Raw genomic sequence first — 24,719 nt, 5'->3', positions numbered from 1 at the left:
CTTCTAACGAGATGTGAATTAAGGAAAAAAAAAAATATCTCAAAAATAAATGACAATTTGAACGGAATGGATGGAGTACCTGAATGAGATCATTTCGTCAGAACAGTTGAATTAGACTGTCACGTAATAATGGCAATTCATTATTTATATTTGACCTAGCCACATATAAAACCTAACTTGTCTATCATTCATAAAAATAGTTCAACAAGATACGTACATCGAACTTTAACGATTCGAACCATTTATTTTTCAAGTTGCACCTTATAGATCACTTTTGCAAAATATTAGCCAAATAAAAAATGTTTAAGACATATAATCGAGTTCAAAGAAATTAATGGATACTTTATTATATAAGAAACAATGAAATTTTATCTTGATAATTAAATAAGCAAATGGTTTCGGATTGAATTGAATTTTTACAAGGATAATCTATGAATTGAGACTAACAAAATAAACGATTCAAATCATTAAAGTTTGATGTGGAGTGAGCCCCACTCCCAATCTCCAAATTTTTTTTCTTTTTCAAATGAGGATCATTTACATAAAGGGCCTATATATATGGTTTTGCTTAAGATGAGCGCTACCTACAATAATTAATTAATTAATTATAAATAAACGTAGTCAAAACATAGTTATGCTATTTTGACCAAAAAAAAAACACATAATTATGCTATGCAAGCAAAGCATTAGTATGATAAATAGTTGGCAATAGTATGACAAAGAAGCGAATAATTAATCAAAGTTGTTAATATTAGATAATTCACTGGTCTAACTTCTAATTGATGATGTCCCATGTCGGGCATTCACAATGTTCTAGCATTAAATTCCAATTCATTTTTTCACACCAAAAAGAACCTAATAATTTTCCCAAATTTCATGTTTTGTGATTCTAACACGTGGATCTATCATCTATGATATCATGAGAAGAAAAATAATTAGGTTTATAACATTTTCTTAATAGAAGTGATTCTGATTCTCTTGTTCTACTACTTGTCATCATGTATTAAATTAATCTTCATATGAAAACAACTTGCGTTCATAAATTAAAAAATAAAAAGCTTGTGCTTTAAATATTAAAATTAAAATAAAAAACGTGGGTTTGATGCTTGTTTAGTATAATAGTGAAGGGCCGTAGGAGATATAATTTGTGTTGAAAGGTGTATTAACACGTATTAAGCCCAAGCTGAAAGCCACTAAGATGAAATTTGCGCAGAAACTATGTATTATCTACCGAATAATGCAAGATAAATCAATTTTATGTTCAAAATTACAAATTATATGATGTGTCACAAATAAAAATAAAATATAATATAAATAGAAGATCTTTCTAGCATAATTTGGGTTCAACTCCGGAAAATAGAATATTATTTTTTTAATATCCCACACATGCATGGAAATTGCAATCCTCGTATGCCTTTATAGGTTGTTTTGGAACTAACTCATCTGCAAATAACTCCTTCAATGGTTCTTGTTTTAAACTTTTCATGCATATATTTTCAAATAAGCAAAATACTAACAACCCTACCACAACAAACTTTGTTAACATACCTAAAATAAAAACGTAATTTAAATAGGGTAATGTTAGGGAGATAAATTTGCAAACCAAATGATATGTCACAAATGAAAAATTAGCATATTAATCGATATTTAAATAATAATCTAATTATCAATGTCCATATGTTTATAAAATTTGGTTTCGAATTTTGATATTCCTAGCATTATCCATTTAAATATCCATAAATACATTGTACTACTTTTCTTCCGTATATTTTTTGTCAAACTATAGAATGATTTTTCTTCTGTATATTTTTGGTCAAACAATGGAATTTTTTTTTTTTTTTTGTAATTTAAATCTCAATATTTATTGTTCCAATTATATTTTTTTTCTTCTGTATATGGTCATTGTAAATTTAGAATTCCTCCAAAAGTCAATAGTTTCTCTTAAATCATGTTGGTTATGAACAATTACACCTGATAGGTAGAGTGAAGAATTGTAACTCCATAACTACTTAAGTAGGTTTACTAACACTAAAGAAATATAATAAGTAGAGAACGAAGCGAACGAACTACAGTCTCATCAAAAGATTAAATCCTTATAATAGTTTCTTTTTTTTTTCAAATATATTTATGTAAACTTTGCCTCCCTCAAATTTCATGTGATGTCAAATTGTTACATTGCATGTGATGACAGACATAGTCCGTGGTAGAACTTGAGACTAATTACTATGTCCAGACACAACACAGGCATAAGAACTCTGGTGGGTTGCAAGTTACCTGGATCATCGACCGTAGTAGATGATCTTTAGTTGTCTTGTAGCTGTGTCATCACATTTTACATATAAAAATACCAAATTCTTTCCATGTAAATTTTTTTAAATTTGTGACGTATTTTTTGTTTTTTTTGTTTTTTTTTTTATGTTTATTCCTATTTGTATGAATTGACGTAGCTGTAAATATCTGTGTTGAAGTGGTTTTAAATTTGCTGCAGCAGTTGGCTTTGGCTTGACTTGGAAAATAAGCAAACAATCCAACCATCGATCAAACTACCACGCACGTAGAGAGGAAGTACACACACACACACAAACACCAGAGAGAGACCACGAAAAAGCTTTCCTTAGACTTTACTTTTCTCAAACATAAAGTCATTAATAATTTGGATTTGTTCATCTAAACCACATCATTATGCCTTAATGATGCATCAACTCTACGCTTGGGCAGTTGAAGCTTTCTTGTTGGAGACAAAGATAGGTCACATGCATGTTAATTGCTATATTTTGAGGACTGAATTTTAATTGGAATTCTATCTAATGTTTAATAACTCAAAAATTTCACAACTTAATGCAATGTTAGGGTTAGTCGAGTACACACATGTACTGATTGTGGTCCTTAATGTTTTGTTGAAACACACACACGTTTTAACTGATCATGACTGTTAGATGTTATGCGAAGACTCACACACGGGTTGATTGATCTTAATTGATGGCCCCACAAACATCGACGTCCAGAATCACTCTACCACACATCCACGATTAATTGTAGTAAGAAAAGTGATTTTCACATACGATTTTGTTTTTCTTACATGCTCGTGTTTATTTTTGACATTCCTATTGAAAAAATTAAAATAAAATCAAATAATAGAAATAAATAATGTGTACGAAAATTATTCATGTAACTCAATCTTATATGTGACATAAAACATGATTAGGTAAAACTTTTTTCCTTATTTTTAATAAAATGATTAGATGACTTTGAGAATCACGATGGTTCATATAGTCATCATTATTTTTTGACTGGGGCCTACTAGTTTTAGACTCCAAACTAGAAAACAAACGTTTGGTATTAGAGTGGGAAGTATGATGTTAGTTTCATTAGTTTGTTCATAAGCAAATGTTTTATCTCATTAAGACTTGGGATCGTTTTGAAGTGTTTTTAAATTAACTGAAAGAACTTTGAAAGAAAATATTTTGGGATCCAAACTGGTACTTCTTGTAGGAAGCACTTCAGGTATTTTTTCATGATTCACTAGCATTTTTACTAAGGATTAGTTCAAAAAACATTTTCATTAAAAGCACTCTCTATCATTTTAAAAACAATTCCAAACCAGTCCTTGCTATTGTTTCCTATACACTCTACTTCCTCATCCATGACATAATAAGTGAAGAGCAAATTTATAGAATTTGCTTATATTTGTTGCCTACAATAATCTTTCTTCCTTCCATATAATCACCAAACTAATATTACCTATTTTTTCCTAAACAAATATTGCTATATATATAACGTGTGCGCTATACATGTATACATATATACATGAAGTGGCATGATTGTATGAACTTAATAATTTGCTACCAAAATCTCAATCTAATGTGGAAAGCCAAAACACACTATTACAATTTCAAACATAAAAAATAAGATATGGACATTATTTGGTGAAAAGTGAAGGAGAAAAATGGACAATGCTCATAAATTCGGTAGTGGTGATGTGTACGCTTGTGTTTTCTTCTTCTGCACTAATTCCTTGTATTTGTCTATTATTTTTTCTTCGATTTATTAGTCTAAAAATTAAAAAAAAGAAAAATATTTTTTTAAAAAGAGTGCCAAAATCTTTTTTTTATAATTCGTAATAAGATTAAATCATTATATTAGCTTTGACTCTTGAAAATTATAGACCTTAGTAGGACCTCCAAACAACTCTGTGAAAGTTGAAGCTTCCCCATCAAAATATATAAACAAAAGCAGATTATCTGCCCTGGAGTTGAGTTTCATATCACCACCACGGCCTGCAGATTGAGACCAACTTAGCAGAAGCTTTGAGATTACTTCTCTCTCTCCCTCTCTCTCTCTCTCTCTCTCTCTCTCTCTCTCTCTCTCTCTCTCTCTCTCTCTCTCTGTGGAGCCAAGTTGAAGGGAATTAGTTAGAATTGGTCTCTATTCAAATAGAAAAGAAATAAGCAAGAGAGCAACTGAGAAGGACAATTCCCCTCCACCAAAAAGCCAAAAACCATTTTCTTGAAGACAACCACGTTTCACCAAATACCCAATTAAACAAATCCCATTAATCTAATATTCCCTTGCTAAAAATCCCTTAATTCTCTCTTAATCCACACCTTCGTGTCTCACACTTCTTTCTTATATTTTCCTTCTTCTTCCTCCCGCTCTCCAACTCCCTCTCTCTTTTCGACTCTCTCTCCCATGCAGCTACCTCGCAGAAAAACTCTCTCTCTCTCCGAATCTGCGGCAATGAAGGTACGCAAGAACAATAACCTCTCCGTCTTCGTCGTCGTCTTTTCGGTCTTCCTCTTCGGGGTGTTCATGTACAATGAGGACGTGAAATCCATTGCTGAATTTCCATTCTCGAGCCACAAAGCTCAAGAATTCCAGGAAGAACTACAGTCGTCGAAACAGAGCGACCCGGTTCAAGAAACGAAACAGACCGACTCTGTTCAGGAAACCCACAACAGAGTGTCTCTGAGCTCGAGAACCCAACTGGAAGAAACCCATTTGGAGAATCACAATTCAGAGGAAACCCAGTTGGAAAATCACAATTCAGAGGAAACCCAGTTGGAGAATCACAGTTCAGAAGAAAACCAGTTGGAGAACAACAATTCGGATGAAACCCAAGAGCCGGTTGATCTGAAATCCATCGTCGAACAACACGAAGATCAGAAGATTGAATTGTTGGGTTCTTCTCAGGAAGAAGAGGAAGAGGAGGAGATTGAACTGCCGCCGGAAGATTGCGATTTGTTCAACGGAGATTGGGTTTTCGATCCGGTGACTCACCCTTTATACAAAGAAGAAGAATGCGAGTTCCTTACGGAGCAAGTGACATGCATGAGGAATGGAAGGAAGGACTCTCTGTACCAGCATTGGAGATGGCAGCCCAGAGACTGTAATCTCCCAAAGTATGAATCTTTAACTGTTAATTACTGGTTTTGAATTTTGATTTCTGGGTTTTTGTTTAATTATGGTTTTGATTATTGTGTGGATTAGGTTTAATGCGAGATTGTTGCTGGAGAAATTGAGGAACAAGAGGCTGATGTTTGTTGGAGATTCACTGAACAGAAACCAGTGGGAATCCATGATTTGTTTTGCTCAGTCTGTCGTTCCTCCCGGCAGGAAGAGCTTGGTGAAGAATGGCTCCCTCTCTGTTTTCAGAGTTGAGGTTAACATATTCATTTTTCTTCTTTACCTTTTCATAGGTTCCATTCATTTAGTAGATAAAATGATTCCTGCATGGGCCACCTAATGAATTGATAGCCTTGTCAGCAGTTCACTTGCAATTTATGATGAATTTAAAAAAAAAAAAATTGGTCCAAAAGATTAAAAAAAAAAATTATGAGAAAATTTTGGGTAGGTTGTTGATGACGTCATCATCAACCCACACATCGAGATTTTTCAATGTGTCAGGAGCACGGTTAGGTACACTAAGTGTAATAATATAATTAGTTAGAAATTTAAAGAATTTTTTTTTAATAAATTGTATTATAACACTTAGTGTACCGAATCGTATTCCTAGCATACTAAAAACTTTCTCCCAAAACTTTTTACAAAAGAATAAGTTCTCGTACATTTTGATTCCCTCTAATTCTACATGGTGGGAGAGTAGCCCTAGTAAGACAAGATTTTCGAAGTTTCCCTCGTTATTATTTCAGTAAGGAGCTGTTATTTTTTGTGAAAAAATTAGAGTTCGAAAGGTGTCTAAGAATTTTATATTTTATGATTTTAGTAAGTTATTTTTGCATATTCATCAGACTTTATTTTACAGTTAAATAAATTGTAAGAAATCGAGCAATGTTCATATCTATGGTGTAGAGGTAATTTCATGTATGGCATTGTAGATTGCTTGGCAGACACATATTTTGGGAACTATCTAAATATTCTTTGTTTTTGTTTGGTTTAATTATGTGGTTTTAGGACTATAATGCCACGGTGGAATTTTATTGGGCTCCATTTCTGGTGGAGTCAAATTCAGATGATCCAAACATGCACAGCATATTAAATCGAATAATAATGCCCAAATCAATTAAAAAGCATGGTGAAAATTGGAAGGGCGTCGACTATCTAATTTTCAACACATACATTTGGTGGATGAACACTTTCAACATGAAAGTTCTGTAAGTAGCCAAATTAAACTTGCTCAAAATTTTAAAAAGTTAATTTCTTAGCAATTTCAAGAAGTTGATGTGTTTTTATTTGTTGTTTCGACTGAAAAGACGAGGTTCGTTCGATCAAGGGGCGACGGAATACGATGAGATCGACCGGCCGTGGGCGTACCGGAGAGTCATGAAGACTTGGGCTAAGTGGGTGGACAAGAACATTGATCCTAATCGGACTACCGTTTTCTTCAGCAGCATGTCTCCTCTTCACATCAAGTAATTTTCTCGCACGTCTTTTTTAATTATTTTCTTATGCTTCAAAATGTGGAAACAGTTTTGTCAAAATTTGCATTTTTTTTGGGGGAAAAAAAAAAAGAACGTAAAACAAAAGCATAGAAAATAACATTTGACGAAAAACAAAATATAAATAATAATGACGAATTCTCTGCAATTATACAGTTAAAAGTATGCACAAGCACATGCGTACTAAAGAATCTTAGTATAGTGCGTACGTAGGTTAGGCTGGGTGCATAGTTTCTTTCATCTGTTTTTTGCATCCTAAATTGAATCTCTCTCCCCTTCATAAGAGTAGTTTAAAATATCGGTTGTTAAATAAAAGAATCTAAGTTTGGTAATTCTTCACGTGGTTCTTGTACCTAATTAACTTATTTGCAATGGTTTAAACTTAAACAAACTTAATGGCAACCATTTTTTTTGTCATTTACCCAAAATTTTCTTTCAATCATTAGCTTGTGAGGCAAGCCTACGCCTAGTAGATTGGTTGAGAAAGTGCATTTAGCTTAAGGCAAAAATACCTGTCTCCTGTTTTTTTTTGGGTTGTATGTTCTGTAAGTGAATATAATATAATATAATACAAGAATATCTGCATGTAATCTAATATCATATTAAATATAGTATCGAGTTTCTGCTCATGCGTCTCGGGTTTAATACTTTTCCTTTCCTTATAATAATTTTAAACCTCTTCCTCCCCTAATTAAAAAAAATAATTAAAAAAATAATATAATAACATCCCTTAGGTGAGCGTGAGCTGTTGGGTGGTTGATTGTGGGTATATGAAAATGAACCCCAAAGCTTTGATTCGACCCTAATCTTTGGTTGGTTAACCACTACATATCTATTTCTAAATGAATAATCTTAATATATGTCCTTTAATCCCTTCCACTTCCAACATAGAGAGCACATGTTACGTTATTCGTAGAACAATTCTCACAAAAAATATAGACAGACTCCTACATTTCTGTTCCATCTGATATGAGAGTTACCGTAATCTAATAATCCTACCAAAGCTTTTTCGTACTGACGCATTATTTGATAACATAATTCACGGAGTCTATGACTTTTCTTCCAACCCTAATTGACGTTTGTGGTGTCATAGGAGCTTGGATTGGGGCAACCCAGATGGCATAAAATGTGCAAAAGAAACCACACCGGTTCTGAACATGACAACCCCGTTGGAAGTGGGCACGGACCGCAGGCTATTTGTGATTTCAAGCAACATAACAAAATCAATGAAAGTGCCCGTCTACTTTCTCAACATCACAACCCTCTCCGAGTTCCGCAAAGATGCACATACCTCAGTCCACACCATCAGGCAAGGCAAGCTGTTGACGCCGGAGCAGCAAGCCGACCCGGCCACTTACGCAGACTGCATCCATTGGTGCCTCCCCGGGTTGCCCGACACGTGGAACGAGTTTCTTTACTCACGTATCATCTCCCGCTCTTGACACATAGGAAAATCCGTACACTCTGCCCCTTGTTTTTTATAATTTTTGTTTTAATTTTGGGTCCACTATTTCATGTAATTTCTCTCCTCAGTTTTTACTTTCTTAGGAACCTTTTTTTTTTCTTTTTTTTTTTTTTTTTTTTTTTTTTTGTTCTTTTATTCAGCCAATTTGACTAAAGGTGAGAGCTGAATGAGGATGCTAATTTTTAGCCGAAGTCTCACAAAATTTGCTTAGGCTGAAAAGGGACTCTTTGGTACCACCCCCTCCCCCAAAAACCTGAATTGTAAAATTCATATTCCAAAAAATAATAAAGAAAACACAAAACTGTATGTCCTGTCCTCTTCTCTTATCCTATTTTTACTTCTAGTCTTGGAAATAACGACTAAGTTCTCGATAATTTTACTGGAGACTTTTGACGGTTAAATCTTGGTCACTAGCTCCTTGATCAAGAATCTAACGGTGAACAATTGTGTTGGGTACAGTACCTCAAGCATACTAGAAAGGGAAATTTATTTGAACCTATAGAACTTCTTTCTACACACAGCTTACTCTTTAAACCCATATCATTATTAATTAAATTGTCAATATCTCTTTGAACCCATATTTACTGCCTAAACTAACCTTACAAATGCAATTCAACATGTAATTTATCTTTACACCCATTTAAAAGTTGAAAAACCAAAATCAAATGAAAAGAGCTCATGCAAAAACAATGAAACAAAGTATGTAGCTATTGTTGGTTTGGCAAATTAGATTGCAAATTATCAGTATGGTATTATAACGAACGCACACATGAGAAACTCAATTAATCCATGTTGCCTATTATCTGACCGTTAGAACCTTTGAATCTTGAATTAAGAAGTAGCTGTTTGATATGTAATCCAATAAAAATTAAATTAAAAAAAAAAAAAAAAAAAAAGCACGATGTTATGGTTATGTTATGTAAATTAAGAAGTAGAAGACTTGGTAAATGGTGTCCAAAAAGAACAAGAAAAGACTTGGCAGTGTTAGTATATGGCATATAAATTAACAATTCAACTCTTGCATAAATCGATTTATACTTTAGTTAGAGGATTCAAAACTTCAAAATTACCGTCCATCCATAAAAAAGAGCTTGTTTTTCTCTATGAGAGCGAAAAACCTCTAACGGCACCCTACTATCAAGACAAATAAAAGGTTTCGTATTTAATTGCGACATTTTACATATACCTACTTCAAACAATATACATGTAAGGTTCTGTAATGCGGAGGCTGTCTAGCAGATGAATGCGATATGCTCCACAGAAAATGATTATCTAAGGGTGGAAAGCAAAGAACAGATGATACCTTCGCGTCTTGAGACATATTCTGCAACGAATCTTCACCGTACTCTGTACAATCCGTGCCTCATCTGCTCTCGTTAGATGAAAAAAGATTATCTATCGCGGCAATAGCATTGATGTGAGTCCTCGGAAATAGTAGATGTAAAAAAGGGACCAAAGTTGACGAGGACTTGAGCTTGGGCTTGACTTTCTCCACAGCCATCTTAATTACAGATGGAGCTGGTACACCGAACCACTGAAGGTACCAAGAGAGAAGTATCGAGCGTTTATCTCCGTGGAATTCCCCATTTGGCCACCCCCCAGAATACATATAATTACAAAAGTCGTCCTTCAAGTCCTGAGAACAGTTTAGGAGCTCTTCCACCTGCTTCCTAAGACATGCTATAAAGTTGGATTGAACAATGCCGCCTCTCGAAGCAGTGGATCTTCCGCTTAACAAAGTCTCGTTGTAGGCTAGTGCAAGCTGCAGTCAGAATGGGGTGGATGAAAATACAGTGCAACAAATTATGTCATTAAGAAAACAAAAGGTGATTATTAGAGACCGAAGAATGAATTAACAAAAGAAAAAAAGTTGATGCGATATCAATCATTTGCAAATTTAACTCGTTTTTCTTTCTTTCTCCAGTTATAGCAAAGTTACATATTCAACTCATCCTAATTCAATTATGATCACCTACGTTTTTTCAACCACTTTTTTTTTTTTTTACAATGTGTTTTCTTGATCATTAAACAGGAAAACCATACCGATGTTCAACTCTAAGGAATTGATATAGTTTTTGGCATCATTTAATATGAAAAAGTTAATGAAAGTTATAACTAGGGCAAACTGAAAGGTCAATAGAATACTACCTTAAGATTACAAATAGCAAGAGAGTCGGATAAAACAACAGCATCACTGGTAACTTGACCTGCCATTGATCCAATTGTCGTGTATAATGACAAATAGACCTGCATATTTTTCAGGAGATAGCATTAAGTTTATTATTAGAAGGGTAACCTTCAGAAACGGGAACATCTCGAAAGCATTGATTAAAATGAAAAGCATAATCAGTTCGACTTCTACAGTTATAGTTGAAAAGCATAATCCCGTATCACATTAAGAAAATGAAAGGCGAATGTCAGTTTGCATTGAATGTGTCGCATCTAAATCATATCAAGATACACCACCCGGCAGGTACAAGCAGATTATAGCCCTTGTGGCATCCAACCAAGCTGGAAGAACTAATTTCGGAATGCAAGGTTCGTTTAAATTGAAGGCAGAGAAAATAATCTCATACGCATATTTTATGGCTACCTGTAAAAGAGCAGGTCTGTCCTTGCTCACACACTCGAATAATACTTGCAAGCAAAATTCTTGGAAATTAATGTCAGATCTGCATATACATATTGAGACTGGTTATTTCAAAGAAATTACATGGATAATGTCCAATCCCTACTGAATTCCAGACCACAAACTGGAACCAAAAGGCCAAAGAGAAAAATGCGAAAATAAAAACAGGTACTTACTTGCTCTTCCAGGAAGGGTCGCAGCAGAGTTGTGCAAAAGCAAGCAAGCTAGGATCAGATGAGAACGTACCAACCAACTGGTCAACAGTAACAGAACCAGGTCCATTGTCCCCGCTTGAACAGGGATCACGTCCTTTTAAACTTGTCAAACCAAACACCTGGATCAAGAACAATTTGGTATCCACTCTGTCATCCAAATACATCACTAACATAATAAGCAGTGGTAGAGAATTTTTTACCTTATGCATTGCCCGTGACAGCAGTGACTGACACCCTATGGGATCATCAATGTACGAACATGCTCCAACCTTTCTTTTGATATACACAACACCAGAATTAAATGGGCTATTCTTGTCCCCAGGGGTCCACCAAGGTTCATCTGTTAAACAAAATATGGAATAAAGCAAAACATCGCATTACTATGAAATTAAAATAGAGTTGACAGTTTGACTATCAAGAGTTATATTCTTGGAAACAGTATAGATTAGCAAAAACAAGCAGAAACAAGTGCATACCTTCAGGGACAAGATCTATTATTTGTGGCCAATACCGAGGGCCACAAATGCGTATTGACTTCAACTGCAAACAGCAGAAAATCAAATAATCCGTTAACCAGTTTTCTGTGTAACATATATACAATAGCAGTCAGATTCATTCCAAGGTAATTAACTCACTACTTGAAGTCACACAGGAACACTAAACCTACATAAATATACTATATTTGGCAGTCCATAAATGCTCAGGTAAAAAAAAAAAACTCCATAATATTTAAAACTGGTATAGTTTATATACAGTTTCTTCACATATTTTTAAATCCAAAAGGAGGAAAATTTCTATGCAGAGCTTCGATGTTCCCCAAGCAAAGTCTCCTTTCATTTCAATTATATGGGGGAAGAGAGGGAAGTTGAAGAATTATGATTTCCGACAGAGTTATTCTTAACAGTTGAAACTTACAATGTCACGTTCTGGTAGAAGGCAAGGCGTAACCTCACAAAAACTTGTTTCCGAATAATGTTCAGTTTCCTTAATAGTAACTTCAAGAGGCGCATACACAGGTAGACCAGTGTCAACATCAACCGTCTGGATCCAACGGGCTTCAGTTGCAAGTACATATAAATGCCGAAATGCCTGAAATTACACTTCCTTCAGAAACTCAAGATACTCATAATCAGCAATCAGATATCATAGGGTGAAGGAGCAAGCACTTTCCATTCGCTCTTAACAAAAGTTGTCTGACCTAAACAAATATATTTTAAACATGTTTCCCTCTAACTTTTTTATTCAAGGTCAATACTACGGTATAATCAATTATGAATTAAACCAATACATTTTTCAAAACCAATTATAGATGTATGTGATGCCTGAGAAAACCATTTGACCTGGAGGTGGCATCGATTATCACTGGGTCCAGTAGGCAATCGTGGATAGAGAGTAATCAGCAAAGCAGCAACGGAACTGTTGCTTGTTGAAAATGTCCGTGTTCCTCCCCCAAGGAACAAGAAACCAATTGCTAGGCTTACCTAGAGTGAACAGAAACACAAATGCAACAAAATTTAAATTGTAATAATGGGGATGCCATCAAAGAAATTTTGAGGAAAGTATGAACATTTCTAGAAGAATACGAGATCTGACGATACGTAGTGGAAGACTTACAGCCATCTGAACACCATAATTAACATGTCCATCTGCAGAATTTCTGTTGCGGAGAAATCTCAACAGCTTAAAGGTTTGTAAATGTCCAGAACCAGCCATAACCTGACATTTCAGAGCATTAGCACCAGATACTTAACTGCGCTCGTACTAGGAAATAGTAGATACAAATACCCAAAAAAAAAGTAGGAATGAAAAATCCAATTACCACAGACAGGGAAAGAACAATGAGATGAAGACATATCTCCAATGTGCTTCGATCGACATAGTGAGACAATCCCTTTGGGAAGGTTCCACTTGTAGCAGAAACTGGCTTGATCTGCAAACAAAAGAAAAGTACTTATTAGTAACGTCCGGGTGGTTATAAGTTAAGCAACATCGTGCTAACGTCCAACCTCGTTCAGAAAGTAAACAGCATAGCTGTAAAGTAACTCCTGAGCATTTGCATCCTTTGTACCAGCAAATCTCAACCCTGCCCATGATAAAGTTATAATGGAAGATAAAATAAGATACAAATATATGTTTAAAAGCTAATGAGTACTAAACTATAAAAGAACATTTGAAGCATATCAATTTGTTTGTAACCAAATGAAACAGTTATAACTTAACAAATAGCTGAATCTGCTCAGAATCTTATTATTGAACAATTGGAATAAAAAGTTGTGGAAGGCACATCCTTTTAGCTTGCCAAAAAAGACATAGCATCTTATAACACATTCAATAAAAATGAAAATTACATCAATATTCTTCGAGTTGGATGCAACTATATAAGCAAATGATATCCTCAAAAAATCAATACCATATGAAAACCACATCTTACCAAGGGAAATGCAGGCTCCAGCCACTATATTGACATATGCCTGCACAAATGCTTCAGTATCCATTTCATCAATATCATCAGTATCATCCCCAAGGCATTTGACACCATTTTTGACAATATCAGGAATCTGAGACTCTACCCAATCTTGGGAAGGATGAATCCTACAAACAATAAATTGTCAAATTATGTCTAAAAAGTAGTTATATAGACCCAGATTGAATGACCAGCAGTACCTGCTCCACATTATCAAATTTCGGGCAATGACACGAAGCATGATGAAATCAGGCCTCACATATTGTAACTCAAACTGTGTTTGAGGAATAGAGAGCTTAGACACAATCACCTGTGATTCAGTCTGTAACAGAATAGCAGTATGTGAGAAATTATCGTGCAGACAGATAAGCGAATTGGAGTATACTTTTCAAATCAGTATCGTCTTGATTGGAAATTACCTTCAAAAACATTAAAGCAAGAGCGAGTGTGGCTCCAGGTGCAGTGGCATCAACATTGACTGCAGTTCCATCCATCATCTACAAGACAATATAACATGGGGAAATGTCCATATCAACTGTTAAAAAAATGCAGACGAGTAGGTTAAAATAAAGACTGCTATGTAATGGAACAATTACAATTAAGCTAGTGTGAGAACCTCAACCTGTGCAGCAGCACGGCTGTGTTCATCGGCTGATAATATTGATGAAAGGGATCTATCCTGATGCAGGTGAACAATTAACTTTCAAGTTAGAATAACCACAAATTCAATACTATGGTAGGATGAAATTCTTTCCCAAGACATTGGGGGCATATATAAACAAAATGTACTAATGTTCAAACATTTGAAATTAAACACGACAAAAGATAACAGAGTAATGAAAGAAATATGGATTTAACACCATACATTGTTAACTTCTTTTCCACCAATATAATGGAACAATTTATCAACCATTGTGTCCATGAAACCAAGAGCATCTTCTCCCCGACCTTCATTAAACATCTATCGTTAAGACCACATTTTGAAATAATTGATATAAACATTTAACTGTCCATACCCAATGCAACAAGACCCAATGAAAATCCTGCAGAAACAGCATAACCCTCCCTTTCAAGAACATTATCCCCTGCACTTCTACGTCCTATTTCCAACTGTAAAATACAGCATATAACATATGAAGTCAGATCCAAAGGCATCTTACAGCCAAGATAAGATTGTACAGATTAGTATCAATCACCCAAAAAGCTAAAAAACAGAATAGCATAGTATCTCATGCAATGCATAATAAAATATATGCAAACTAATGGAGCAACAAAAAAATGAAAAAGAGAGCAAACCAAGAGAATCTGCATTGTTTGTGGATGTGCTGATCCTTCATAAAGAAGCCCAACTGACATTAGACCTGCTGACTGTAACGACAAAAGAATCATTATGTAAAACAAGATAGGAAGTTGAGGAAAGTAAAATTAGTAACTATAGTAACATAGTACACTAGAACAAGAAAAACAAGTAAAAGATATATGTTCATAACTGCAACTTTTCCAGTAGAAGGTGTGGTTTGAGTCGTTTGACATATATTTGGAAAACAATATCCTACAGATACAAAAGAGACCTATTCTGAAGGTAATATAATAACAATAGCTCAGCAGATACCTGCAGAAGGGTTGGTAACTCTACTTCACTTGCAACTGGAAGTCGAGCAGGTATATGAAAATAAAGAACCTGTAATGAAATTGTAAAAACATAAAGTTACACCACAAACACCATAGGCATATGGATACAACATTAAGAGAAAGGAATCCGAAAACAACTACAAATTTGGAAGAAATAAATTAACCATGCAACTTCAGCTTAAATCATGCTCAACTAGCATGTTCAAATGTGTCCTTCCTTCCATTTAAATAAAATAAATTTATGTTCTGACTCTCTAAATATGCTCTTAATCTACTGAAACAGCCCACTGCATGAAAAGTACATACCAAGGAAATGATACTGGTTAAAGACAATGTAACTTAGTAACTATTGAAAAGATTACAAGTTAGTCCACTCTCCAACTTGTGCAACTATAATGACAATCAACGACGAGTATGCAAGATGAATGATATTGAAATTTCTCAGTGGGAGAGAGAGAGGGGACTGTAAATATTATTTTCAACACAAAAAGCAACAAAAGTTGCACACAGGTTCTTAAAAGGCACAAGTCATTACCTTAGATATTGCTGGTTGCATAGTACCTCTGTAAGAAGCTGCCAGGCCGAGCATCATACCAACCGTTGTGGTCTCATGTTCCTAAGAAATTGAAGTAAATCAGGCACTAACTGGAGAACTACATACAGAAGAGAAAAGAAATGGTAACTAGGGTGGTGGCAATCAAGAAGGAACAAAAGGCTAGGCAGTCAACATCTCTCTCTCTCTCTCTCTCTCTCTCTCTCTCTCTCTCTCTCTCTCTCTCTCTCTCTCTCTCTCTCTCTCTCTCTAAGAATTTAAAAAGAAATTCTGACAGACATTAAGATGCTCCTAATTAAGAGGTTTTAATCTAGAGGTATCAAAACAGGTAACAGCAACTCAAGGGCATTACAAAGAAGATAATAGATAACTAAAAGTCACGGAATACATTACCTGATAAAGATACTGATATATGTCCGTAATAGTTAAAACACGAAGATAACCATGTAATCCCAGCGCAAGGATAAGTCCAGCATGAATAGCATTTGGCTCCTCTGGTTTGTTGTATATTATCCACATTCTTGACATTTTTCCCTGGAATGATAAGCCAAGAGAAGACAGAAAACTCAATACCATATAAATATTTAAAACTTACATAGAATATGTTGGAGGAATGAAGAGTAGCATGATGTTATATTCGATATCTAATGGTAAAACTAAATAGAAAGACATCTATGTAGAGATTCATTGTAATGCAATACATACAAATGCACAGATGAAAAAGATATTAAAAATGGAAGTCATAATAAGGAAATTATTAGTGCTATATGTCCTAAAAAAAAAACAGGGAGAGAGAGAGAGAAAACCTGAAGAGGAGCCAGCCTTAGTCCAGCGGCAACAGCATTGTTGAATTCAGGCCAAGATTTGATTTCTTGTATATTCTTTACATTTGGGTCCAGATTAACCTTTCATAGAAAAACATAATATGCATGGGTAACAGACTGTACCAAGATGGTAATTCTTTTTGTTTTTGTTTACAAGACCCAACCTATCATTTTCAAATCAGAATCATTTATAGTTATCATATACTGTTCAATGAAAGAGTAATTTACCAAAAGTTGTAGTAGCAGAGGAGACAAAAATGTTTGAAAGAGAACTAGAAATACAAAGAATATGGCACAAAAGAAACAAAATTGCTAAAAGAGCAAATCTGAACATACAGTTGCATTTTGCTGGGCAGGCAACCGACCTGCTAAAACAAGCTTGGGGACTGCAAAGGCCTAGAAAATTGGTGGAGGGGGAAGGAGAATCTTGTTAGCATACTTCAAGCAATCAACGTATAGAAACAAAAGGACCAAAGAAAAAGATGCACCTCTGTCAAAAGTGTATATATGGTAGCAAGAGTGAATGCCCCACGACCAAAAGGAAGGGCGGTGGTCCTTTGTGCAAGGTGCCATAGCTGGGCCTTTACAACAATGAAAAAGACAGTAACAATATGCAGAGATGGCATTAATAAAAATTGTCTGTCCACTGAGCAACAAAAGGGATATCAAAGTGCCCAAAAATGTATCTTTTGGTTTGGCAGAGGGGGATCAAGTATGAACCTATGACAGATCAGACGTTTTTATCTTCTCAGGGGAGCATAAACAAAAATTTACTTCTACAAATTTAGATGTGCTGAGAATGCACAGCTGCATTTCTTCAATAGCTGTTTTAACTTTTAAGTATATTATCATTAGCATTTCAGTTAACAGAACAGCAGCATATGCAAAACAAGTAATTAATAGTAAGGTGTACCTGTTGGAGGTCCTGATCAGAGGCACTAGGATTAACAGATGTTTGAATTGCCACAGGTCTTGCTGAGCAGAGGAGACGTCTAACCTGATAGAAGTAAAACTCGCTTTCAGACAGGCATAGTACAGTTCAATTCAGGAGATACTCTAGAACACCAATAACAAAAAAGACAAAATCCAACACAAAACAGATAAGATAAAACCCAACGAACCAATCAATAATTGGTGCTGAATAATAACAGAACTCTATAATCATCGATTGTGATTATAGTCTGAAAGACGAAAACCTTAGAGTCACCTGCATTAACACTCCAACCACATAGAGTAGAAACCAATGGTAATAATCACAGTAATCCCTGATGTCAGTAGGAACCAGAGCAAGCTTTACAAATTTTAGGCATTCAAATAAATAATCTGTACAAACTGTGCTCCATGTAGATTATACATATTTAATAACTGGATACCTTAGCAATGGCAAGGCTCAAACTTACTCAGATCACACTAGACCAACCCAGTAGAGAGGATTCAAATTAAGAGAGAAGATTAGATTTAGAGCATAGTTTCATGCATTCTTACAGGTACTCAAAATGGCAACAGAAACTAATCACCAGAAAAGTGTCCTGCCGCATAACCAAACACATTGAAGATAGCAGTGGTACATGAAAACAACAATATGAGAAAATGAAAATCTTCAACAAGTTCCACTCAAAACTCTACACATCAACAATTTCCATTATGACCTTTTTACATCGAAGGTGTAGCCACATGCACTTCCTTCACACCCAAAAATATATATTAGCCATATTATCTTTGTCAGTAGGTTAAAGGGGAAAATGACAAATACACTTACATCAATAATTACTATAGACACAAGAGCAACCACTCCAGCAAAATACTGTGAGCCTAGTGATAGCATGTCAAAACGGACAATTAAAGTAAAAAGAACTAAAATTCACCTCATTGAGTCGTAAATCACGACCATAGCGCAACTGTGTGCTAGTGTTGAAGATATGCTCCATGCCATCAATCGTAGACCCATCAACAGAATCTGCATCTTCAAACTTAGTATTCTCCAATCCAGTTGTATCAGAAACTGCAGAAGGAATTGTGACTGGATGCAAATGTAGCATGTAAGGTGCAGACATAGAGATTAAGTTCACATTAGTCTGGGTTTCAATTTCCTTAGATTTGCACGATCGTTCAAGACATGACAAAGCCAAATCTTCCCGACCAAGAAGAACATATGCAGCTGCAGGCCAACCAGTGGGAGGAGATTCCCGGCACTTACCCAGTGCCTATAGAACACACAGAAACGAAGGATTCAGTTGATAATGAAAATTGATAACTAGAAAATCAATAAGGAGACCTAAGTAATATTACAATACTGATACCAAAAAAAAAAAAAAAAAACAAAAAGTAAAACTCTTTCAGATAACAGTAAATTGCCCAGGGGATAAGTAAGTGATGCTTAACTACGTGTAGCAATTCTTACATGTCGCAAAGGAAGAGACACACCAGAAGGCAATGAGTCAAGCTGTTGCAGTCCAAACTTTTCCCCAACCATTGCCAGAACTGTGAGTTCCTCATTTGTGCTGTATGATCCAGTGGCAATATTACAGTAAACACCAGATGACAGTTGCTTCCCTATGTGTTTAGCACCAGATAACAAACTATAAAATGAGACTATCTTCCGGGCCCAGCTTACAATAGAATTCCCATCTTTACGAATCAATGGTGGAAGATCATTAATACTAGCTGAATTATATCCATGTAGCAAACAGTTTTCAAGCCACCTGAATAAACTTGGAGAAGTTTCCTGTGAAAACGATGTTTCACATATTCCAACAGTTCCAGAAAGGCCAGGAAAATCACGAATGTAATGGTCCACATAACTTTCTTTACCCAGAAACTTAGCAATATTGCATAATAGAAATCCCAGAAGCTCCAAGTCCCTGAAAAAAAATTTAGGAGAGAAATTTAAAGCAAATTAAAAAAATAATAATAAATAAATAAAAACATGAGTCAATAACTATGTGTTTGCAAGGTTACAACTTGCACCATGACAGATTGCAGATTAGTTAAGTATAATAGCTCAATATGAAATGCCCATAGAAACAATCAAGTATCAAAGAATGCAACCCTCCGGTAAACAATTAACAAACTGAAGCGTTATTTGAGTGCTGACGATCTTAAGGATCCTGCACTGCTTAGCATGGAAAGCATACAATAAGGGTCTGGCAAGGTAACGCATCAAAAGAGGCACTCCACCTAAACTATCAATTTTCACAAAACTTTAAGAAGGTTCATCCAAGGTCACTCAATCACTGCACCTCAAGTATATGCAATCAATATCATAATTGCAAAATAGTGCATAATGCTAAATAACTAAATTAAAAATAAATATTAGTACTAATGATAAAAGTTAAAATACAACAAGATTACAAAAGATAAAACACACCTTTTGCGAAGACTGTTCAGTTTCAGGCTCTCATATACTGCATGCAAACAATGTAAACTCTCCATCAACAGCTTTGGATAAAATGTTTTATCTGACCTTTTTGTACCATCTGAATTTATCCGAGAGGAGTCCACTCTTCGCACATTCAATGATGTTACTGAAGAGTTTTCAGTAATAAAGTTATGTTTGCAGAAATTGTTGTGAAATTTACTGTGAATAAGAAACTCCCAAGATGACTGTGGCATTGGATTTGAAATCTTTTTAGAAGTGGCACTTGATCCACACATTTCCATTATAAGGCTACAAAGGAGTCCCATTCCGAGTGAACACTAGAATCAGCTTCTGCTAAATAAGCAAGGTCACCATCTTTCCAAAGCAGACTAAGAAAATGGCTATAGAAACTGGTACTTAGTCCCTCAGCCATGGCTGTGATGCAATCATTTGCCAGGGTAGATGCAGGGCTTCTACGTAATACACACCGAAACATCTGAACAATATTGAAAAAATAAGACCATAAAATAGCTGTCATAGCAAGTACCTTAAATTGATAAAGAAATCAGCAGTCACTACAATTATCGAGAATAGACTAGAGCGTGTGTTTACATCAGAAGGTATGTGGACAGCAGTTTGGCTTTCCAGAACAAACATATGAAATCAAGAAACTACTTACCTTCCCATTATTTACAGTAACATTGATACGCCCCTCAACAGCATCGGCCAATCCTATAACCTTCAGGCCCTGAGTAACAGATGTTTCTGGAAACTCTAAATTATGTGAAAATTGGCCTTCACTAACACAAGAAGGCAACATATACCTACACAGGCAATGTTTCCCCGACTGCAAAAATAAAAAAGGTTGATTGCATAAATGTTGCACACTTATGCCAGAGGTAAACACAACATTATAAATATATTGATTAAACATAAGAAACGGCAAAATAAAAGTTTCTCAATTGATCAATTCATTACTAATAGAATGGAAAGCAAATTGGAAATTCCATTTCCGGGTACTATTTGAACCATTAGAGAGAATGTGAACAATCTATTAACAATGATTCAACTGATATAAGCTACCAAGTTGGTATAGCTTACATAGAGAAGAAGGACATTTTCAGGAGCCAGAACAAGCATGTCTGAATATGGCAGCAGTCCCACTTTCGCCCTGGAAAAGTTAATGGAGAAAATCATGTTCATATAATTGTTAAACAGACTTGGGAAGAAAAGAAAGGGAAAGTAAACATGACATGAAACCATACCTAGGGCGGGTAACAATCACAGGTGCTGCTGCAACTGCAGGTATGCTCCAGCTCATGTCAGGTTTAATGTCAAATATAATTTCATTATTTATCTCAACACTTTGAAGTCCTTACACACATCAATTTTTTTTGTTCTTGATGAAGAAAACAAATAATAGGAGCTGCATCATCGTCAGTCGCTAGAAAGACCTAAAATATAGTTTACAAAATCAGACGAAAGGAAATTCACATGACTTAATTAAGGTTTATTTTAGATACGGACTTAATTGATGTTTAAATAAAATGAAAAAAAAAAAAAAAAGAGGCACCTTACAAGCTGCTGTATGGGCACCCTTGCCTTGCCATATTCTACGAAATGAGAATTGTTTTGCTAGAACACCAGCAGGAACTGCATCTACTAAACTAGCACTTGCCATTTCATGGTTAGAATTACTGGTTTCTGCAACCCACACAGAATGTTGCATCTTTCCTGCATAGAGACGTGGCAAGATTATATATGAATTTAACCCAAAAAAAAAAAAAAAAAAAGGGGGAAGTAACTTGGCATCTAAGGAACCTGTATTATATGATGCCATAAGAGGAATTCGATCACTTGTCCAAATAGTAGTTTCATCAAATTCCTTCATTAAGTTCAGTTTTCCTCTTTCTTCAATATGAGCCAACTGAAATATTTTCATTAAAAAGACATGCATCAAGAAAAATACAAAAGAAACAAAAAACAAAATAGCAAAGCAAAGTACAAAATTCAATAGCGTACGTGTGGTTCTTCTAATGGATCTTTCAAAATCAGATGTGAGGACACCGGGCTTGTTTCTCCCTTGGCGATATGGTCAAGTGAAGTCACAAAATTGACATTGTGCTGTGGACTATGTCCACTTTCTCTTCTAGGACGAGGGAGATCTCGTACGCCAAACAAAGTAGTCGAAGATGAAGAAGGAGCATGTATAGTTGAGTTCACTTCAGCTGCCTGCTGAAGTAACAAACCAAATGGAAGAGGCCATACCGATGTGACGGTTCGAGAAAGAGGGACAGAGACTACTTCACCTATTGGACAACAAACAAAACAACATATTTTGTTCAATCTTTTCAGGAATTTATCGACAATTAAGTTTCGAAATGGAGTAAAATATCCACTAGATTTCGCACCTGATGTGTTGTAGATTGTTAAACAAGCAACTTGTAAAACGCATAGAAGCGCTTCGGTCATATCCCCCAAGCGACACCAGCAAGCCTGGATTTATATATACAAACAAATTTTCATTACCAAAACAAATGTATATCACCAGAAAAGCAAATTCAGGCAAAATGTATGTACCGTGATTACTGGAGACGGCAATGTGAATCTCTTAAACACTCGCGGACCGGTTGACCATATTATCCTGTAACATTACGGCAAATATGTTTCAGAATTCCAAATCACACTCACTGCATTTTCAATTTTAATTTAAATTCAATTTTCTACTCCATTTTCCGAGCAACCAAACAGAAACAAAATAAAAAATTGCAGAAATTACCGATTTCGTCGAATGAACAGCTCGTGATCGCACCGATCGCTCAGCGCGGAGGCCGAAGAGTCATTGTCTTCCGTTTCGTCTAGTTCTCGGACGGTTTCGGGGTCAAAGAGGAAGTAATCATACTTGTCGGTGACGTTATCGGCGGGCTTACCGTCGAGAGCTTCGGCGATTAATCCGAACGGCTTGAACTCGCCGAGCACCGTGAGGCGGCGAACGGCCAACGGCGACATTTTGAGGGGTTAGTGAGAGATTGAGCTCAGTGGAGTGAGAGACTGTCTCCCGCTCTTTTTTGCTCTGTATGGTGGTGAATAAACGGGTGGGAATTTGGGGAGATTGGGGTTTAAACCCTAGAGTTTTAGCCGTTTGGTTGCGTGGACAGTTTTGTTCCAGTGAGGCATAGGAATAGAATTGTTCCAGCTTTGGTTAACTTTATATAGGCAGCATGCTAGATTTGACATGTCAGTTATTCGTTTTAAATTCACGGCATCATCTTGTTACGGATAAATTATTAGGTAGTATTGTACTAACATGTCATCTGTGATGCTCTTTTTCTTGAACAAATGATGCTCTTTTTGAAAATTTGACTTGTGAACTATTTTATCATAGCTGGATTTATAGTGTACTTCACGAATTAAAAATAAATTAAATACTTGAAAAATATAAAAACCCAACGACCACCCCTCCGTCCTTTAGCGACCACCCTTTGCCCTCCCCTCTGGAGGGCCCCACCTACGACGCAAGGGGCGGAGATTTTGAGCCAGCATAAGGGGGGCGCTTAGATGGGGTAAGTGCCCCTCAGTCTCTAGCATCGTCATTGTGTTCTGCCCGCCCAGGTGATCACTCAGGTAGTTCGCACCGACGTTAGTACGAATACGTCCTTCGCCGTCTAAGTTTTTGATCTCGAAGTCCTCAAATCACAAGCCAAAACACATAAGAAATCTTCGAAATTTTGAATTTACTGTGAAAAAAAATATATATAAAATTAGCAAATCAAATGAGGATCAATTGGGAGGATTTTTTTTACGATCGGACATAGCTATACAATATGAACAAAAAATCTCAATTTTGGTTTCTATCACCTCAAAACCGCACCGAACTGTGAAACAAAAATGTAAAATTAGCAAATCAAATGAGGATCAATTGAGAGGATTTTTGTTGGGATCAGACAGAGCTAAACAATATGAACAAAAAATCTTGGTTTTGGTTTCGGTTACACTCAAAACTGCACTGAACTGAACCATGTCTATCCCTAGACACATTGTACAAGTGACAATATGTGTGAAAACTAAGTGACTTTTATTGTGTTAAACTTACTCCTTTTTGTTTTATAGTATTCCCACCATGATAGTTATAACCATCAATTAGTATTTGAAAGTATAACACTTTTTAACTTTTTACGACAAATATTATTAGAAGTTAAAACACCAACGGTGATGGATAGAAGTATTGTCCTTGCATTACAGTGTGGATTCGAATTTCATCGACTTTCTAATTTAACATCTAACATAACAAATATATTGTTCAAAAAAAAAATTAAAACACTTTGTGTTTGTCTAAAATCACTTTCAAATTTGCCATAACCTAAACTAGTTAAGCTAAGTTTGTGATTCAGATGCTAATAATAGACAATGAATCAGCAACTCGTGTTTTCAATGTCCATTAGCAAATTAAATAATATTGCCTTTATTAATTAACTACTATGTGTCGTTTATGGATTGGTGGAGGATATAATTTTTTGTGTTCACCACCGGATTTGGATCCTCGCCGGATCCCCTCCTTGGGGATCCTAGGGATCAACGACCATTGATAAAAAATCATACCGTCCCAATTAAATGTTTTTTTTTATTTTTAAAAGTAAAGCATTATCGTTTTGCATGAAAAATATAAATAAATAAATAATTATG

The 24,719-nt window shown here is 35.5% G+C and overlaps 2 protein-coding genes across 3 annotated transcripts; one reads left to right on the top strand and one right to left on the bottom strand.

Annotated features, from left to right (window-relative positions):
• Positions 1 to 4,240: 4,240 nt before the first annotated feature.
• Positions 4,241 to 8,667, top strand: LOC103958620 (xylan O-acetyltransferase 1). 2 transcript variants are annotated; one of them, XM_048565051.1, is made up of 6 exons: positions 4,241 to 5,005; positions 5,036 to 5,399; positions 5,488 to 5,659; positions 6,412 to 6,611; positions 6,711 to 6,869; positions 7,990 to 8,667. In XM_048565051.1, the coding sequence occupies exons 1-6, from the start codon at positions 4,690 to 4,692 to the stop codon at positions 8,336 to 8,338; spliced, it is 1,560 nt and encodes a 519-aa protein (XP_048421008.1). In that variant the 5' UTR covers positions 4,241 to 4,689; the 3' UTR covers positions 8,339 to 8,667. The 2 variants fall into 2 exon arrangements, with proteins under 2 accessions (XP_048421008.1, XP_009369181.2); XM_009370906.3 differs by having other exon boundaries at positions 4,243 to 5,399.
• Positions 8,668 to 9,498: 831 nt separating this feature from the next.
• LOC103958621 (anaphase-promoting complex subunit 1) lies at positions 9,499 to 23,141 on the bottom strand. The gene is given in 39 exon segments (XM_009370908.3): positions 9,499 to 10,123; positions 10,510 to 10,608; positions 10,955 to 11,033; positions 11,167 to 11,324; positions 11,406 to 11,545; positions 11,682 to 11,745; positions 12,121 to 12,294; positions 12,546 to 12,686; positions 12,820 to 12,921; positions 13,025 to 13,135; positions 13,212 to 13,288; positions 13,637 to 13,797; positions 13,870 to 13,991; positions 14,089 to 14,166; positions 14,292 to 14,348; positions 14,535 to 14,617; positions 14,686 to 14,779; positions 14,966 to 15,037; positions 15,282 to 15,350; positions 15,837 to 15,917; positions 16,248 to 16,388; positions 16,661 to 16,759; positions 17,015 to 17,074; positions 17,167 to 17,259; positions 17,592 to 17,675; positions 18,544 to 18,882; positions 19,080 to 19,539; positions 20,046 to 20,355; positions 20,358 to 20,532; positions 20,716 to 20,883; positions 21,138 to 21,207; positions 21,302 to 21,411; positions 21,413 to 21,490; positions 21,610 to 21,770; positions 21,858 to 21,963; positions 22,059 to 22,345; positions 22,448 to 22,532; positions 22,617 to 22,680; positions 22,816 to 23,141. Coding segments are annotated over 39 exon segments (5,481 nt in total). The 5' UTR covers positions 23,046 to 23,141; the 3' UTR covers positions 9,499 to 9,724.
• Positions 23,142 to 24,719: the final 1,578 nt, after the last annotated feature.

This window comes from the organism of the source record quoted next, unplaced genomic scaffold (assembly GCF_019419815.1).
Source record: "Pyrus x bretschneideri cultivar Hongxiangsu unplaced genomic scaffold, Pyrus_bretschneideri_v1 Contig4, whole genome shotgun sequence".
NCBI classification, from domain to species: Eukaryota; Viridiplantae; Streptophyta; class Magnoliopsida; order Rosales; family Rosaceae; genus Pyrus; species Pyrus x bretschneideri.
Note: the sequence above shows the minus strand (reverse complement) of the source record. Positions and strands in the feature narration are given on the sequence as shown.

Bases quoted from the DNA above. Each gene is read 5' to 3' on its own strand.
- LOC103958620 (XM_009370906.3), top strand. From the start codon at position 4,690: ATGCAGCTACCTCGCAGAAAAACTCTCTCTCTCTCCGAATCTGCGGCA. The intron at 5,660-6,411 runs GTTAACATATTC...ATGTGGTTTTAG, and splicing joins TCTCTGTTTTCAGAGTTGAG to GACTATAATGCCACGGTGGA. The intron at 6,870-7,989 runs GTAATTTTCTCG...GTGGTGTCATAG, and splicing joins ATGTCTCCTCTTCACATCAA to GAGCTTGGATTGGGGCAACC.